An 18,245-nucleotide genomic window follows, 5' to 3' on the forward strand; every position below is an offset into this window, starting at 1 on the left:
AAGAAGAATTGTTTTTGGAAAATAACCACCAAAGCTTATCGAGATTTAAGAAAATATCGAGGGTTTTTTTTTTTTCGAAAATAACCACCAATTTCGTAGAAAAATAATTGTTGGCTTGATCTAAGAAAATTCAAAAAAAAAAAAAAAATTTGAAGATTCTTGTGGTAAAAATCTTCAAAAACCATTTCCATAGTAAAAAGTTACAAAAAAAAAGACAAATTCTTAGAGATTTTTGCTGTTACAACCTGTGAAAATATTTTTTTGTGGTAAAAATCTAACCATTTTCATAACAATAGAAAGTTTTAAATCGTATAAAATGCAATTATTTTGAAGTTTTGAAAAGTTTTTTGAAAAAAAGAATGGTGTAAAAATGAAAATTTGAGAAAATAGTGCTTATATATGGGAACCACTCATGGTCCATTTGGTAGTCCATTTATCTAAGTGTCCATTTGGTAGCCCATTTAGCTATTTTTCAACCTATTTAGAGTCCATAGGTGAAATTGATGGTTAAAGTGATCCTATTATATTCTTATCCTCGTTTTTAGTTTTGATATTCCACCATCAGAAGATGAATTGGCTTTCCCTAAACCTTTGAAAAAAAACATTAATGCAACTAGGAATTTTGTATTTGTTTTTCTTATATAAATTTCATTGCCAATGGTTAGGTGAGGAAGAGTAACGTGAAAATCCATGTAGTTGATAGCGAAGGCAAGCCACTAACAAATCAAACAATAACCATTTCACAAAAGTTAGCAAACTTCCCATTCGGATGTGCCATTAACACAAACATCCTAACCAACCAAGCTTATAAAAACTGGTTCACTTCAAGATTCAAGTACACAACATTCGAAAACGAAATGAAATGGTACACCAGCGAACGTATCCAAAACCAAGAAGACTACTCATCATCCGATGCATTACTTAAGTTCACAAAATCAAATGGAATTTCAGTGAGAGGCCACAACGTGTTTTGGGATGACCCTAAGTATCAACCGAGTTGGGTTCCAAATCTTGAACCACAAAAACTAGCGGATGCAGCCACCAAGAGGATAAAGTCAGTCATGGGTCGATACTCGGGTCAAGTAATTGCATGGGATGTTGTGAATGAAAACATGCATTTTGATTTTCTTGAAAGGAAGTTAGGAGAGATGGGTTCTTCTTCGAAATTTTACTCGATGGCTAGTGTTCTTGATGGACATGCTGATTTGTTCTTGAATGAATATAATACCACTGAAGAACCGGGTGATCGGTTGTCATCTCCTGATAGTTATCTCAAAAAAATTGAAGAGATTCGGAGTGGGGGCTATCATGGGCCATTATCAATCGGGTTAGAAGGTCATTTCACAAATGTGAACATACCTTACATGAGATCCGCCATTGATAAACTTGCAAGTTCAAGACTTCCCATTTGGATCACTGAGCTAGATGTCCAACCTGGCCCTAATCAGGTATTAACTTTAAATACTGAGTTTTTTTCATCAAAATCATGTGGATGTGATTTAATTTTCAGGGGAAATTATTGGAACAAGTGTTAAGAGAAGCTCATGCACATCCAGCAGTGAATGGGATAGTTTTGTGGTCTGCATGGAGTCCAAAAGGATGCTACAGAATGTGTTTAACGGATAATGATTTCAGGAACTTGGCTACTGGTGATGTGGTGGACAAGATTATTAAAATTTTTTTTGGTGTAGTTGTTACGGGGACGACAGATGGTGAAGGTTTCTATGAGACTTCGTTGATTCATGGAGATTATGAAGTTAGTTACCCAAATGAAAATGATGTGAAATTAACTCGGATATCTCGGGATTTCAAGGTTGAAGCATTGGGATATTCCGAGGATTTCTTGTATGTCAAAATCTTGGGTTGACATAAATCGGATTTTTTTTGGTATTAAAATGAGTGTAATATGATCATGTTTGTATAGCAATTTGTGTCATAAGCTTGTTTCAGAAAGCCACTAGCATCAATAACAAACACTTTTTTTTTTCCTGAACAAAATTTTGTCCCTTGATGAAGTAAAAGTAGGGCTGGCAAAATTGTAACATGGTAGCCAATATATTTGGTAGCCAACATCTTTGGTTGGTAGTACCGTACCAATTGATCAATGTTGGTACGGTAATGGTACAAAAATTGGAATACCATGGTAATACCGTACCAACCAATTCATTTGATATATATATATATATATATATATATATATATATATATATATATATATATATATATATATATATATATATATATATATATATATATATATATATTTCAATTGTTAATTGTATTTAGTGTTTACAGTTTTAATAATATTATATTAGTAATTTGGTCGTATCAGTCAATAGTTATTATCACGTTAAAGCACAATATTAAAACGTTACTTCAGTAGAATTCTTTTGTAAACTAAAAGAGCTACGTAACTAATTTCTATACTACAAATCAAAATCCTGATGTCTTTGCTTATTTTTAAATCTTATAATAGAAAATTAAAAGAAGTTGGTATATACCATTACCAATTTGTACCAACCAAAGTTGTTGGTAGCCAAATAAATTGGTACCAAGTATACTTGGTATGGTATTGGTAGCAATTTTTTTATACCAATTATAGTTGGTACGGTACACGGTTTAGAGAAAAATGAATTGGTACCGTACCAATTCCACCCCTAAGTAAAAGTCTCAAAACTCATGACTTTCCTTAATTTTTTTTATTTTTAAAATTTTTTTTTGTTTGTCATTTTAGTAGGTCAAAAATATAATATAATTTTTTTAAAGATTTTTACCACAAAAAACTTCATTTTTTTAAATTTTCTTAGATCAAGCTAACAATTTTTTTTTTAAAATTGGTGATTATTTTCGAAAAAACCCTTAAGATTTGGAAGAATTTATGGTGAATATTGAAGAGGTGAAAAATGATAAATTGAAGAAAATATGAAAATATTGACACGATAATATATATGAAAATGCTTTGAAATTTTGTAACATTTTTTTGTTTTTTTATATTTTTATATTGTATCGAATATAATACTTATTGTATTGTGTTTATAGATTAGTAAATAAAATAAGTTTTCTTATGATTTTCTTACAAATATTATAGTATATGAAATATGCATATATGCATTTGTAAATATATGCATAAATGTACCAAAAATGTTGATTTTTTTGGTTAAAAAATTATAGTGATTTTTAAATATCCTAGTTTATTTTATTTTATTTTATTGATTTTTAAATGCTTTTAAAAAAATTGCAGCTTTTAAAAAAAATTTAATTTTTTTTTTTCAAAAATTCATATTTTCTTTAAAAAATTAAAAAATCTGCACTTTAAAAAAACTGAATAAATATTACTTTTAAAAAAATCCAAAATTTTGATTTGTTATGTAATTTTTTAGACATTTCTATTAATATTTACAATAACACAAAAATTAAACGTTAAATGAGATTGATAGGATTACAATCATGGCCTTAATGAATTAGTTTTAATCTAACGTTCCACTTTTAGTTCTCGGGAAACTATGAGTTCTCAACCAATCTCAACCCTATATATATATATATATATATATATATATATATATATATATATATATATATATATATATATATATATATATATATATATATATATATATATATATATATATATATATATATATATATATATATATATATATATATATATATATATATAAAAGTTGGATTGGATGAGAACTCAAAAATAAGTCAGGATTCTAAGGACAAATCATTGTGAAAGGATTGAAAAAATAAAATGTGGAGATTTGATTTTGTTTATCGGCAATATCCGACGAGATGATATGACGTTTTAGTAATTATGTACGAGATATTAATAATTTCCGACGGGTGTTAAAAGATTTGGGGGTCAAAATGGAAAAGAAAAAAGCAAAAAAAAAAAAAACAATTTCCCTCAAGATGATATGGCGTTTTAGTAATTATGTACGAGATATCGATAGTTTCCAACGAACGTTAAAATATTTAGGTTTTAAATGAAAAAGAAAAAAAAAAGCAATTTCCGCCATCCATGTGCCTTTAACACCCCCCCCCCCCTCCCCGCGGTCTTTTTCTCTCTGTCACCTGTCCCAAGCTAGCCATTAGCTGGTAGGTTTATTTTTTTTCACCCACTTTGTTAGTTGGTCATAACATTTATTTTTTCATTGAAAAAAATAAAAAAACCAAAGTTTAAAATTTAATTCACTATACAATTAGTATAATCATGAAAATTTGGAAAAAATATTTTTTTATTAAAAAACTATGAAAATTAAGGGATACTTCTACTCATTATACTATCAACTTTATGAAAAGAATTTTTTTGAAAATAAGCTTTTGAAGAGTTTATTTTTAATTAAAGAAATATTAGTTTTTTCAAAAAAATGTTGAATATAATATATCCAACATGTGATGATTTACAATATTTATCATTAAAAAAACTTTTAATTCAACTTATTAATATTCCTTATTCTGTTATAATCTAAAAAATTTTAGATTAAAATATTTTATAATTCTTAATTATATCTATTATGATTCAAAATTAAATGACTCAAAATATATAATGATCCATAATTTAATTTTTTGAACAAAAACTTTGTTTAATTACATATATTATTGATCCAAAACTATATGGTTAAAAAATAATTTAATTCAAAATATTATAATTCAAAATTTTATGTAACAAAAATAATAGAGTATTATAGAAATGGTCCCTTTAGTTTGGTCGAATTCTCAGTATTGGTCATTAAGTTTAAAATTTGATAGGTTACATCCCCGTGGCTTGTGAATATTGCACTATTGGTCCTTGATCCTTATAAAAAGACCAAATTACCATTTTTTTTAATTTTTCTTTTTCTTTTAACATTATATATATATATATATATATATATGTATATATATAAACCCTAAAAATCATAAAAATGCATAAAAACTACTCACAGATCACAAATCTTTTTTTTTGAATTTATATTCTTTAAAACCGCACATTTTTATATAAATTCGCTGAAATTTTTTTTGAAAAAAAAAACAAAAAGATAAAAAAATAAAAAATCGATTTTTTAATTTTTTTTCAATGAATTTATAAAAAAAGATGCGATTTTTAAGAATATAAAGTAAAAAAAAAAGATTTATGATCTCTAAGTATTTTTTGTATGCATTTTTATGATTTTTAGGGTTTTTTTTTTCCATATAACCCTTATATATATATATATAACATCCCAAAAATACAGGCCAAAAGTTTCATTTTTAAATACGTCATTATAAAACCAACAGTGTGATAAAACATCTGTAATACCATGTCATGTCAAAACCGAGCATGAATAATCAAACGTTTTATCATAAAACAATATCAGAGTGTAATCCCAAAGATCTCATGCGCGGAAAACCATAGTGTGATGCGGTGCGATCAAGCCGGCTCCTTTCCTTTAAACACGAAGTACCTGAAACCAAAACTGAAAACTATAAGCACGAAGCTTAGTGAGTTCCCCCCCATCATACCACATAACATACAATCATATAATGACAGCTAGGAGATACGGGTCTCGCCCACACTCATGGAGGTACGGGCCTCGCCCACACTCCACTAGCTGGGAGATACGGGCCTCGCCCACTCTCCACTATCTCTGAGATATGGGCCTCGCCCACACTCAACTACTAAACCATAACATGCAAGTATATACAATCATATACTAAACAGCTAGGAGATACGGGCCTCGCCCACACTCATGGAGGTACGGGCCTCGCCCACACTCCACTATCTCTGAGATACGGGCCTTGCCCACACTCAGCTACTATCACAAATATCATAACACAAACATACTATCAGACATACCTGGGGTGTCCGAACTACCCTTCGGTCCTAACAACCGAACTTGGGGACTATTCCCCTCCTACTACCACTATCACATATAACACATCATGCCAACATATAAACATATCATCACATGCTGCTAGACATATCTTGGGTGTCTGACCTACCCTTCGGTCCTAACAACCGAACTCTACTACTATCACATATAACATATCATGTCAGCATATAACATATCAGGTAGTAGCAAACCTATATGATATCACAAAGACAATCATCTAACATACAAATCCTACTGGTGGGCCGACATTGTGGCCGTAGACCCACCGCTACTGGAAGGTAACTCACCTCACACTGCTGAAGTCCCGTAGACACAATCCCACACTGATGAAGTCCCGCAGACTCAACCCCAGCTGCTGGATGACAGATTCCCGATCTGTCAATATCAAAACATCACCCAATTAATAATTGGGTCCCACTACATAACCATAAACACTTACTTTGGATAATTACATTACCCCAAGCTTGGCTTATTCAAGCCCAAGGCCCAACCCGTAGGCCCAAAGTCAACTAGGAAATCAAAGCCCAACACATGGACCAATTTCCAAATTAGGCCTAGGCCTATACATGGTCTCATTCTGAGGCCCAACATCATATAATCATTAAGGCCCAAACTATGGCCCAATTTTCCAAATTGGGCCCAAGCCCCTTACATGGGCCTTACCCTAGGCCCATTAAATTATTCTAGTCTAATTGCTTGACTTTAGATGGCCCATTAATAACCCGATCATCAAGGCCCAAAAGGAAGGCCCAACAATAAACCCAAGTGAAATTAGGGTTTTCCATAAAATGATGATTAGGGTTAAGTTTCCTACTTAACCCATTAAGGACTTAATCCATTAAGTCCATTATCGCTTAGATTAATCTTTGCCAAAGTTTATTATTTAATATCTCAAGTTATTAAATAATTCTCGTGTGCTTCCCGATTAATTCTCAAAATTTAGAGTTTAATTGGCATTAGTGTTTTCCAACCCAAAGACTAACCCATTTATTAACTTGTTGGGCTTCTAGATCAATTAAGGGTTTATTGGGCCTACTAGGCCCACTAGAATGCCATTAAGCCCATTAGGGTTTTATTAGGGTCCATTAAGGTTTTATTAAGCCCATTAAGTCTTATTAGGCCCATTAGGGCTTCCTTGGGCCCATTAGGGTTTCAAACCCTCCAAACGAATCAACAGAATCGAGACAAGGCACACCGCCACCCGACACGACGGCTGGTGGCGGCAGCCACCACCTCACGGTGGTGGTTATGGTTTCTTTCTCATTATTCCATTTTCTTTTACAATTTACAATGAACTCACGAAATAACACACACACACATTATACTAAAAAAATAACACACACCCATAACCACCCTTGTGGTGGTCGGTGGTGGTACAAGGTGGCAGCCACCACCTCACGGTGGTGGCAGTGGCTTTTTAGGTTTTCCCATCCACACAAAATACACACACACACACTCCAAAATATAGACTACACTCCAGCCACCCACCTGGTGGCTCATGGCGGCGGTGAGAGCTATTTCACAATGGTAGCGACACCGGAAAGTGGAAGGAATGGCGGCCGGTGACAAGATTAGCGATGACAGCCACATGGCGGCGACGGGTGGAGCTCGAAGGCATCACAGAAGCAGCTAACGACGGCAGTGGACCCGAGACAACGTAACAGTAACTGGCGGCGGCACCTTCACGATTTGATTACGCCTCCGGCGACCACATCATGAAGGCGCTCATCTTCGTCCGTCGTCGTCGAAGGGCAGCAGCAGCAGCGCACGCCATGGCGGTGGTTACGGCTTCCACTGGCGGTTGGGAAAACTCGACCACAACGACGACTCGACATCTCCCTTCCACCGGACATGAAGGCAGCGACAGGAGGATAGAGGATAGCAGCCTTCGTATTCGTCGGGAACTAGATGACAACAGAGGTTGGCCGGTGTTCGCTTGGCGGCCTCAAGCTGGTCGGAAACACGAACTAGATGGGTGGTGGTAGCGGCCGACGACTAGGAGGTATAAGGGGGGAAGGGGTGACGGCTGTTACATAGTTGCTAGGGTTAGGGTTTCATATCCAATATATATATCCGATGAACACAAACGTATTACCATAATGGCAAGATAGGTCCCTCCAACTCTTATTTATTTCAAAGTAGATCCAGATTTTACCTTTTAGACCCCAACTCGTAACATTCTTTTCATAATAAGCCCAATTGTTACTAAACAACCCCTATCTTTAAAATTCTTTACAAAACTAATACATAATTTACAAAATTACCCCTTTCTTGACGAATTCTTTTCATTTAAGGTCCAGAATTCACCCTTTAGTCCTCAACTTCTAAATTTATGACAGTTAGCCCCTCGAGACCATCCTTTGATATATAATTATTTATTTTTGGGCTACTATTCGCTCATTGATTTATTTATTTATTTATAAATAAACGGGTGTTACAATAATGTTATTTGGAAAACAAAAAACCCTAAAAATCATAAAATTGCATAAAAAAAATACTTAGAGATCACAAAACTTTTTTTTCTAATTTTTTTTTTTTTTGTAAAAACTCGAAACTTTCTATACAAATTTGCTGAAAGATTTTTTGAATTTTTTTTATTTTTTTTTTCAATGAATTTAAAGAAAAAACTGCGATTTTTTTTTTAAAAAAAAAAATTCAATTTTTTTTTTGTGATATCTAAGTTTTTTTTATGCATTTTTAGGGTTTTTTTGTTTTCCATAAAACATCCAAAAAATTTAGTCCCAAAAATTTTAATTTTTAAAATAGATAAAAAAGTGTTTTCAAATATCAACAATGCATCTCAAGAAAAACAATGAATCCATGAGCCTTTAACCCCCTCCCCCTCTTTTAAAATTTAATTCTCTATAAAACTAATATAATCATGAAATTTTGGAAAAAAAAAAATATTTTTTTAAATAAAAAACCCAGAAAAAGTTCTCCAAAAACTATGAAAATTTAAAAGATACTTCTACTCATTATACTAGTGACTTTGTAAAAAAAAATTCAAAAATAAGCTTTTGAACAGTTTATTTTTAATTTAAGAAATATTAGTTTTTTCAAAAAATGTTGAATATAATATATCCAACATGTGATGATTTAAAATATTTATCATTTAAAAAAAATATTCAACTTATTTATGTTCCTTAATTTGTTATGATCTAAAAAAATTTATATTAAAATATTTCATAATTTTTAATTATATCTATTATGATTCAAAATTAAATGACTCAAAATATAAAATTATCCATAATTTAATTTTTGAACAAAACTTTATTTAATTAAGTATATTATTGATCCAAAATCATATGGTTAAAAAATAATTTGATTCAAAATAATTTAATTCAAAATTTTATGATACAAAAATAATATAGTAAGTTATAGAAATGGTCCCTGTGGTTTGGTCGAATTCTCGGTATTGGTCCTTATGTTTAAAATTTGATAGGTTACATCGCCGTGGTTTGTTAAAATTGCATTATTGGTCCTTGATCCCTATAAAAAGACCAAATTACCCTTTCTTTCTTCTTTCTTTTTCTTTTAACATTATATATATATATATATATATATATATATATATATATATATATATAGAGAGAGAGAGAGAGAGAGAGAGAGAGAGAAACATCCCAAAATGTAGTCCCCAAAATTTCAAATTTTAAAATAGATAAAATAGTGTTTTCAAATATCATCCATACATCTCAAGAAAACAATGCATCAATGTCATAAAAAATTAGAGTAAAATAACATATGCAAAATCTCAATGGTGTGTGCGATGTAGTCAACCCGAGCTCTTCCCTTTGCCATTAGAAGTACCTGAAACATAAACTAAAAACTGTAAGCACAAAGTTTAGTGAGTTCCCCAAACTACCCCATGCCATACATAATCACATACTGGGCCCCTGTCCAACATCGGGCCTCGCTCAGCATCGGTCCCCACCCGACATCGAGCCTCGCTCAACATTGGGCCCCGCCCGACATCGAGCCTCGCTCGGTATATAGATATGTTATGCGCAGGCCTCGCTTGTCACTGGGCCTCGCCCAATATACACATATAATAAATACCACATAATCATGCTAACACATATAATAATCATAAACACTAGCATCTGTTCCAATCCTCAGGCCTCGCTTGGCATTGAGTCCCGCCCAGTATACATAGCAGTACATACCACATGCAAAGTTCATGCATAATCCTAGCATCCTAACATTACCAAATAGGGCCAACAATTGTAGCTTAGACCCGTTATTCCTAGTGAGGAAACTCACCTAAAATGTTGAACGATAATTGAATAGTTCCCAACTCCGAATCTCAGCTCTAACCAACCCCTAAACAAAAACAACTCGTTAGATAAAACTCAAAATGCCTCAACATCCCCCCTATAGGTACAACTTGGTCAAATAAAAAAGTCAAGGTCAACAATCAGTGTTGACCGAACACACCATGTTATCCTTCAACACGTCATGTTTCTCCATCAACTTCAATAGTCAGGAAAAGCCAAGCCAACACTCCGTGTTTACCAATAAACACGCCGTATTCGTTGAAATTGAACAACTTAATACATTAAGCTACCTTCATCGAATCTAAGAGCTCCAAAGCTCAGATCTCGACCAAAATTATATCTAGAAGGGTAAATTTTCCAACTTTACCCCTAGAAACCACCAAAACGAGTCTAAAACCCAACCCTTGGCTTATTAGAGTTGGAAGACCACATAAAGTTGCCAACTTTACGCCCATGCATGCCAAAGAGAAGCTCTAAAGCTTAAAAAAAGACTTAGTGAATGCATGAGGCCCCTAAGTCCATAAAGTCGGCACCTTTATGCCAAAGGAGCTCATGAAGACCTTAGATATGAAAGAATAAACCTTTGAGACGTCCTAAACTCAACATCCATCCAAACCATGGCTAAAAACATTACTATTTAACCCAAAAAGAGATCTAAGCATCTAGTAACCAAGATAAGAACTTGATACCTCAAAATTCTTGTAAAATAGGCAGAGGCTCTGGATCCAAGACTTCCTTCTCCAAGCTTTGCAACTTCAAGATCTTCTAACTCCTTCACAATGAATAAATGAACACTAAACTCTCTTAAAAGGATTAAATGCTTGAAAATGGAGGCTACAACTCGATTTAGGGTTCTAGAGACTTTGGGTGCTGATAAAGAGGTCAACCCCTGAAGATAAGGATGCTTAAATAGGGTGCAGCACCCTAAAATTAGGGTTTCTTTCCCTGCCACCAACACGCCGTGTTGAGATAACACAACACGGTGTGTTGAATCATTAACTTTTGTGGGCCAAAGTCCTGACGCCACGCCGTGTTGAGGCTTCAACACGCCGTGTTCAAAGACAAGCCATGAACATTTTAAAAAATAATTTCTTACCTGGAATCGAGCGTTACAATTCTCCACCACTTGAATCAAACGTCATCCTCGAATTCTACTGACTCAAACAACTCCGGGTAGTGCTCCCTCATCTCACCCTCTAGCTCTCAGGTCCACTCTGATCCCTTACGGTGCAACCACTGCATCTTCACCAGCTCCATAACCTTGTTCCTCAAGGTCTTTGTCTTCCGATCTAAAATTGCCACCAGTCTCTCAATATAATTCAAGCGGTCATCCACCTGAATATCCTAAAAAGGTACCACTGCAAAATCATCCACTAAACACTTCTACAGCTGATAGATATGGAAAGTACTATGAATCTAGTGGAGGTCGGCTTGAAGATTCAAGCGATAAGCAACTCGGCCCACCCGAGTCATAACCCTGAAAGGACCAATGTAACTGGGACCCAACTTGCCCTGCTTCTTGAACTGAATTACACCTTTCGAAGGTGACACCTTCTGGAGAAACATATCTCCTACCTGGAACTCCAAGTCTGACCGACGTTTGTCGGTATGACTCTTCTGCCGACTCAGAGCTATCTGGAGCTTGCTTCGAATCTGTTGAACCAGCTCAGTTGTATTGAGTAACACTTTGGTACTCTGCATAACTCGCAGGCCGACCTCGCCCCAACAAATCGGGGTCCTGCATTTCCTTCCATAGAGCATTTCAAAAGGAGGTCAATTAATGCTAGTGTGATACCTGTTGTTATACAAAAATTCTGCTAACGAAAGATACATATCCCAACACTCACCAAAATCCAACACATATGCACGCAACATATCCTCAAGAGTCTGAATAGTCCGCTCACTTTGACCATCGTTCTGCGGATGAATTGTTGTACTAAAATGGAGATGAGTGCCCATCTCGTCATGAAACCGCTTCCAAAACCTGGAAGTAATACAAACAATCCTGTCTGAGACCACTGATACCGGCACCCCTTTGTTGGATTAGTGTCTAAGTCCATAACTATTTTGGTATGTACTTGACCCGATGGTGCATGGTCCTTTTGGGTTGCCTTCACCAAAGCAACTTGATAGGATGAATTATGGAGAGAAAGGATTAAATATGATTTATTAATATATTATGGGAATGATATATTAAAGGAGAAATCATATTGTTTAATTAATATTAGTCAATAATTAATTAGTAATTAGTTTTGTGACTAAAAGAGATTAATTAAACTTAAGGGACTGGAATTGTAATTATAAGATAATTGCAATTTGGGCCATGGATTGTCTTGAATCAAGAGGTGGACGAATTCTTATGGGAAGCCCATAAGGAAATCGTCCAAGGGCTTGATTGAAGGAGTCTATGGGTTGCTTAGGGCTTAAGCAACCAAATTAGGGTTTCCTTGTTAGATAACCCTAATAGCCTCACTATAAATAGAACCCTTAAGGCTCAAAAACGTGAGGAAATTCTTTTCTAGGGTTAGAACACGTTTTGGGCAGCCTCTATCCTCTCTCCTCTTCATCCTCTTGCTTATGGTGTTTGTGAGCCATTAGAGGAGTGACACTTGTGACTCTAAGCCTTCCAAAGTCAATTCAAGGAGATTTGGGATTGTTATTGCTACATAACAATCAAGGTAATATCTTAAACCTAATTATATGTTAATATTGATTTCCATATGCTAGAATTAGGGTTTATAGTCTTGGATTCATAGCATGTACAATAGAGAAACCTAGATCCAAGCATTAGGGTTTGTATGAGCATATAGGATGTCTTATGACCAAAACCCATCAGTGGTATCAGAGCCTAGCTTGGTTTCAATTGTATTGATGCATTACATGTTCAAAAAATTCGTTTTTTGGTTTCTGGAGGCTGGACTCGCCGAGTCCATAGCTGAACTCGCCGAGTCCATAGCTGAACTCGCCGAGTCCATGTAGACTCGATGAGTCCAAGCCTGACTCGACGAGTCAACTCGTCAGATGGGGATATTTCATGATTTCTTGCTGTTTTTTCCTTATGGATAGTTACCTTATCATATTAGATCAATATAAATCCGATTTTATGATATATTTGACTATATTCTTGATCTAATTGAAGATATTTATCAATTAATAAAATATTTGTTTCCTTATGTGATAATTGATTGATTATTTTGATTAAATTGATAAATTGTTTTGCAAGAAATCATTAAATAAATCAAATATGGATAATTATGTGATTAAATGTTAATTTAGATTATTTGTTATTTGATACTTGTGCTTTGAAAAGTTTCATATTTTCCCCTTAGGTTTTATAGTTTAAATTTGAACCCAAAAGTTTTGTTGTCTTCAAATTTAAATAGTTGAAACCCAAATGTTTTGAAAAAGGTTTCAAAACTTGCCCTCAAGTTTTGGAATTTAAATTTTGATTAATAGTTTAATTTTGATGTATATTTAAATTCTAAACCCTAATGTGTTGAAATGTTTCAAAACTTGCCCTCAAGATTTGGAATTTAAAAGTTGATTAAAATGTTTAATTAGGAATGTTAAATTCTAAAACTCTAGTATAGTTTTGAAAAAAGTTCAAATCACACCCTTATGGTTTTATTAATTAATTAAGGTGTATAATTAAAAGAGGTTTAATAAATCCATAAAAGTTTAGGTTTAAAATTTAATTGAATTAAAAGTATAATTGTTAAATTTGACCACCTAATATTTTAAAAGTGTAAAATACACCCTATACTATATATATAACATTAAAAGTCTAACATTATATATGTATGAGTAAAATTCAGTCTTACTATTAGTAGGCCTCATTCACGAAGCTAGTCTATAAGGGGTGTTTAAGGAAATTGCCTATAAAATGGCGATTGAATGGGTATCCACTCTTACCCACCGCACTCTTGACTAGTGGAGGGTCGTTAGCCGAACGGGTAGGATAGGACGAAACCTTCCATTATAAGTATAATGAATTATTAAAGTAACTAAATGTTTTCATAAAATTCCCAATCTTAGTTACTTAGGCAAAAGTGAATTGATGCAATTCCATGAAATTACACTTTGTGCCCTTGCAAAGACGTTAGTGGAGCGTGTGTGGTTTACCGGCACACTAAATGGTTCTAAGCAAAGGTAGCAAAGGGTGACTCAATGTTTGTCATAGTTCGGTGGAGCGTGTGTGGTTTACCGGCACATCGAATGGGTGACTGTAACATGTGAGGGCACCATGTAAGTTTGCATGGTTATTCACACCCGCTTTGTGATCCTCGGCATCCCAGTCACAAACAAGAGGGGCATATCGAGATTTAAACATGCCATTGAAAGTTCAATGAATCTCAAAGGATCTAGGAGTTTTCATAGATTTAAAACTTAAAATTTCTTTTTTTCGTGGTGGAAATTAGTGAATCGTCATTCACTTACCTTCAAATATTCTTCAATTAGGGTTACGGCATCCCTCTCCCGAGTTGTGGAATATTGTGTTGGGTCCTAGCCTTAGTATCTCATTTGGGTGATTTACTAAGGACTCAATCAATCAACTAACTTGAATTTGTTTTTCTCCCGTTTTGTAGATGTCAAAGTTCGACAACTATGGTCTTCCCAAATCCCATGGAACAAGCATTCCACATGAAGATGGTATTCCACGATTCAATCGAGGAACGAGAAATCATGCTTCACTTCCTCCTCCTCCTCCTATTGTTCTCCCCAACCCACAAGATCGAAGAATTGAAAGGTTCAATATCACTAAGGCCCTATTGGAAATGAAACATGAACATGGTAAACCCGTGTGTGCCCACGTTCTAAGAATGAAATCACACATTGATAGGTTAATAATGTTGGGTGTGTCATTCCCATATGATTTGGCTGTAAATTGGGTTTTGCAGTCACTTCCTAAATCATATAATGAGTTCAAAAGAAAGTATTATATGATGGATCATGACGACAACCTCATTGACCTAACTTACATGCTCATTGCTGCTGAATCATAAATGATTTGGCGAAACAATGAAGCGTATTTGTTGGAAAAGTCAACCGACCATGCTTCCGAGGACGTTCTAGGAGAACCGACCTGCGTTTGCTGCCAAAAGAAAGGGCATTGGATACAAGTCTGCCCAAAGAGTCTGAAGAGTCCAGAAGATGGGAGAGTCAAAGAGTATGGCTGCGCTTCAGGTAAAATCCACTATCTAACTCCATTAAGTTCCTATTCATTAATTCTTAATACATAATGTAATAAGATTGCATTTGAATGTTTTACAGGATCGGTGAAAAGAAAGGAAGCTTGGTGAAAGAGCAAGATGAATCTAATCACAAGGAATGGATCTTGATCGCATGGACTTGAAGATTAGATTTTGAGCTTAGATAGTTATGATAGAGTTGTTAGAAATTTATTTCTTTTGAGATACATAGTTTTCAATGGATTTTGCATTGTAAGGACAAATGTTTTCCGCTGCTTTTATAAATAAAATAAATTTTTGTTTGACTTATTTATTTATTTGTTTATTTCCTTGCAATGAAATCATTATGAAAATTGATGTTTGCATATTTCTACAACAAATGGATATGATTCTTATTTATGATGTTTATGGAAAAGTCAAAAAATTTACCAAATAGGGAGAGTTTCTCATCGCCCAAGTTTCAATTGGACAGAAATTTGGAATCATGCAACTTGGTTGCACGATGAATGAGAAATTTCATATTTGGAAATTAGACTAATTCATTGACAAAGTGTCAAGTGAAGGACTTGGAGATCGAATACACAAAGTTGCGTTTTGATCAAGTCCACCATAAGAGTAACAAAGATATTCGTCATGATTTACTAAAGGTTTAGTAAATATGATTATACTTACAAGATTAAGTGTAATTCTCAATTGATTAAAGGGTTTAGATCAATAGCAGAACGAATAAGAAGAATCAAGTAGGCAGAAAGATAAAAGTTTCTCCATTCTAAGAAGATGAGAGAGTACCTTTTATGCTTTATGATAGGTCTTAATGATTAAGAACCATATCTCAATTGATCCTCTTAATGAGTCTTAGTACAATTGTATGTCTAAGAAGAGGAATCAAGAATTGAAGAAATGGTTAAATCAAGAAGTCAATCATACTTCGTTCCAAAACAAGTCTTAGAGTTAAGATTGTGACAATGAGTGACAAGTATTAAAAGGTTTATAACATTCATCAAATGTGGAAAGTTGTGATGTCTTGGAGAAGACAAAGACCAACTAGGACCAATTTATGAAGAGTTTGATAAAAACTACACTAACTCTTGAATATTTGTTTGTCAAGAAATGTTTATTGACAAGAGAATCTTATATGACAAGGAGTAAGTGGGAGTCTTAATGGTCTTGAAAGGTTTCAAGAACAAATCAAATAAACCTTATCGATCATCACTAGCACACGAGTTGAGGTTTACAACCTATCGTGTTGACATTATTTTGTTTCTGTGTTGTTCCAATTGAGTTAATTATGCATGTGAGTTCTATGAGTTCTCATTTTGAACGCATAAAAGGCAAAGGACCTTAATCAATGAAAGGTACATTGATAGGACAGGGTGAGCTGCTTAACTGCTTGGAAGACATGGTGGGCAGTTGTGCTACCATAAGGCAAGAAATCAAGATTAAGAAAGATCGGTCCATATGAGTTTGAATTTGTCGTAAACCTTAGTTTCAACAAATTCACATGGATAGGAACACATACACCGCTCAAATCTAAGTGTCATAAGATTTCCTCCTTCATGAAAATGATTGTGAGGAAATGCTTTCACTAAGAAAGATTTAAGAAGATAGTGATTGTAAAATTGCATTCTCGAATTCGATTATGGTTACGGTATCCCTTTCCATAATTTGAATTGTGAGGTTTGGCAATTAGTCTTAATTGTTTAGACACACATATGAACTATCGAAGGCAAAGGTGTATAAGTTTAAGAAACCTTGATAAAAGATTATCAAAGCACTAAGTATTAGAAACATGAACTTAAGAAATTCAATAAGCATTGTTTTTCTGAAAGTTAAGATGTTTATGAATACATGTCGAAGCTAGTGGGAGCATAAGTGTTATGTTTTATAATAATCATCATGATAGTGGGAGCATAAATGTTATGATTGTATGATTATTAAGGCACGTATTGCAAGTTGGCAATATTAATTATAGAAAACAAGAGTTATACCTTGCAAAGTAGTAAGAGTTATAAAGTTGTTTTGCTATAATTAAGGGAGAGAATATTATGCTTCATTTCAAATCTAAAGGATTAGGTTGAGAAATGTTAATAAATTTAGTCAAAGGTACATAGTGTGTTCTTAAAATTTCGATTATGATTACGACATTCCTCTTCACAATTCGAATTTTGAAAACATAGCAAATAAAACATTGTGCATCGTGTCCCATACGCTTTGGACATAGGATCGATTGCAGATGCTTTAATGTTTGACCATTCTAAAATTTTCCAAATGTCGAGCGCATTTAGAGGGAAAAGGGACTAGAATTGGTTTTGACTAAAACAATTAAACAACTATCAAAGGACAATCCAAAGTTTGACGAGGATTGGTCGGTTGTGAGTAGTTAGAAGCATGGTATGGATCATATCGACATTATTATGAATAGAAAAGATTCTATTAAGAATGAGTTGTCATATGGAAATTATGGAAATGTTTCCATATTGGATGGACCATATCAACTTCATCATGAATAGAAAAGATTCTATTAAGAATGAGTTGTCATATGGAACATATGGAAGTGTGTCCATATTGGGAATTGAATATTGAGAAATCTATGACTAGATTAGAAACTTCTATGCAAAAGGATGTTCAAAGAAAGTACTTTGAGTGAGAGACATCACATCTATGGAATTGTCTTGTAACAATCTCCGATAGAGGACTTTGTAATATCATTGACAATAGTCTTTGTGACTTTAGTGCAGTGACATTACGAAAGGACAATTGCATAAAATGTTAGAATCTAGCATATTCTATAAGTAGCAAGAATTTGATATTCTTTCACTTATGGAAAAAGGATTTGGAGTTGTGAAATGAGAATGATTGGAAATGTGCTCAATTTGGTCTATTTCACAAAGTAAGAACCATAGGTAAACATTGTGTGCATG

General features: G+C 33.9%; 1 protein-coding gene across 1 annotated transcript; it reads left to right on the top strand.

Moving 5' to 3' along the window:
- The first annotated feature begins 359 nt into the window (after positions 1-359).
- Positions 360-1,867, top strand: LOC145076201 (endo-1,4-beta-xylanase 5-like). The gene is made up of 4 exons (XM_079022160.1): positions 360-364; positions 546-624; positions 666-1,448; positions 1,511-1,867. Exons 1-4 carry the CDS (start codon positions 360-362, stop codon positions 1,865-1,867), a joined length of 1,224 nt encoding a protein of 407 aa, XP_078878286.1.
- The last annotated feature ends 16,378 nt before the right edge of the window (positions 1,868-18,245 follow it).

This window comes from Lactuca serriola, chromosome 9 (genome assembly GCF_051521515.1).
Source record: "Lactuca serriola cultivar US96UC23 chromosome 9, Lser_US96UC23_V15, whole genome shotgun sequence".
Lineage (NCBI taxonomy): Eukaryota > Viridiplantae > Streptophyta > Magnoliopsida > Asterales > Asteraceae > Lactuca > Lactuca serriola.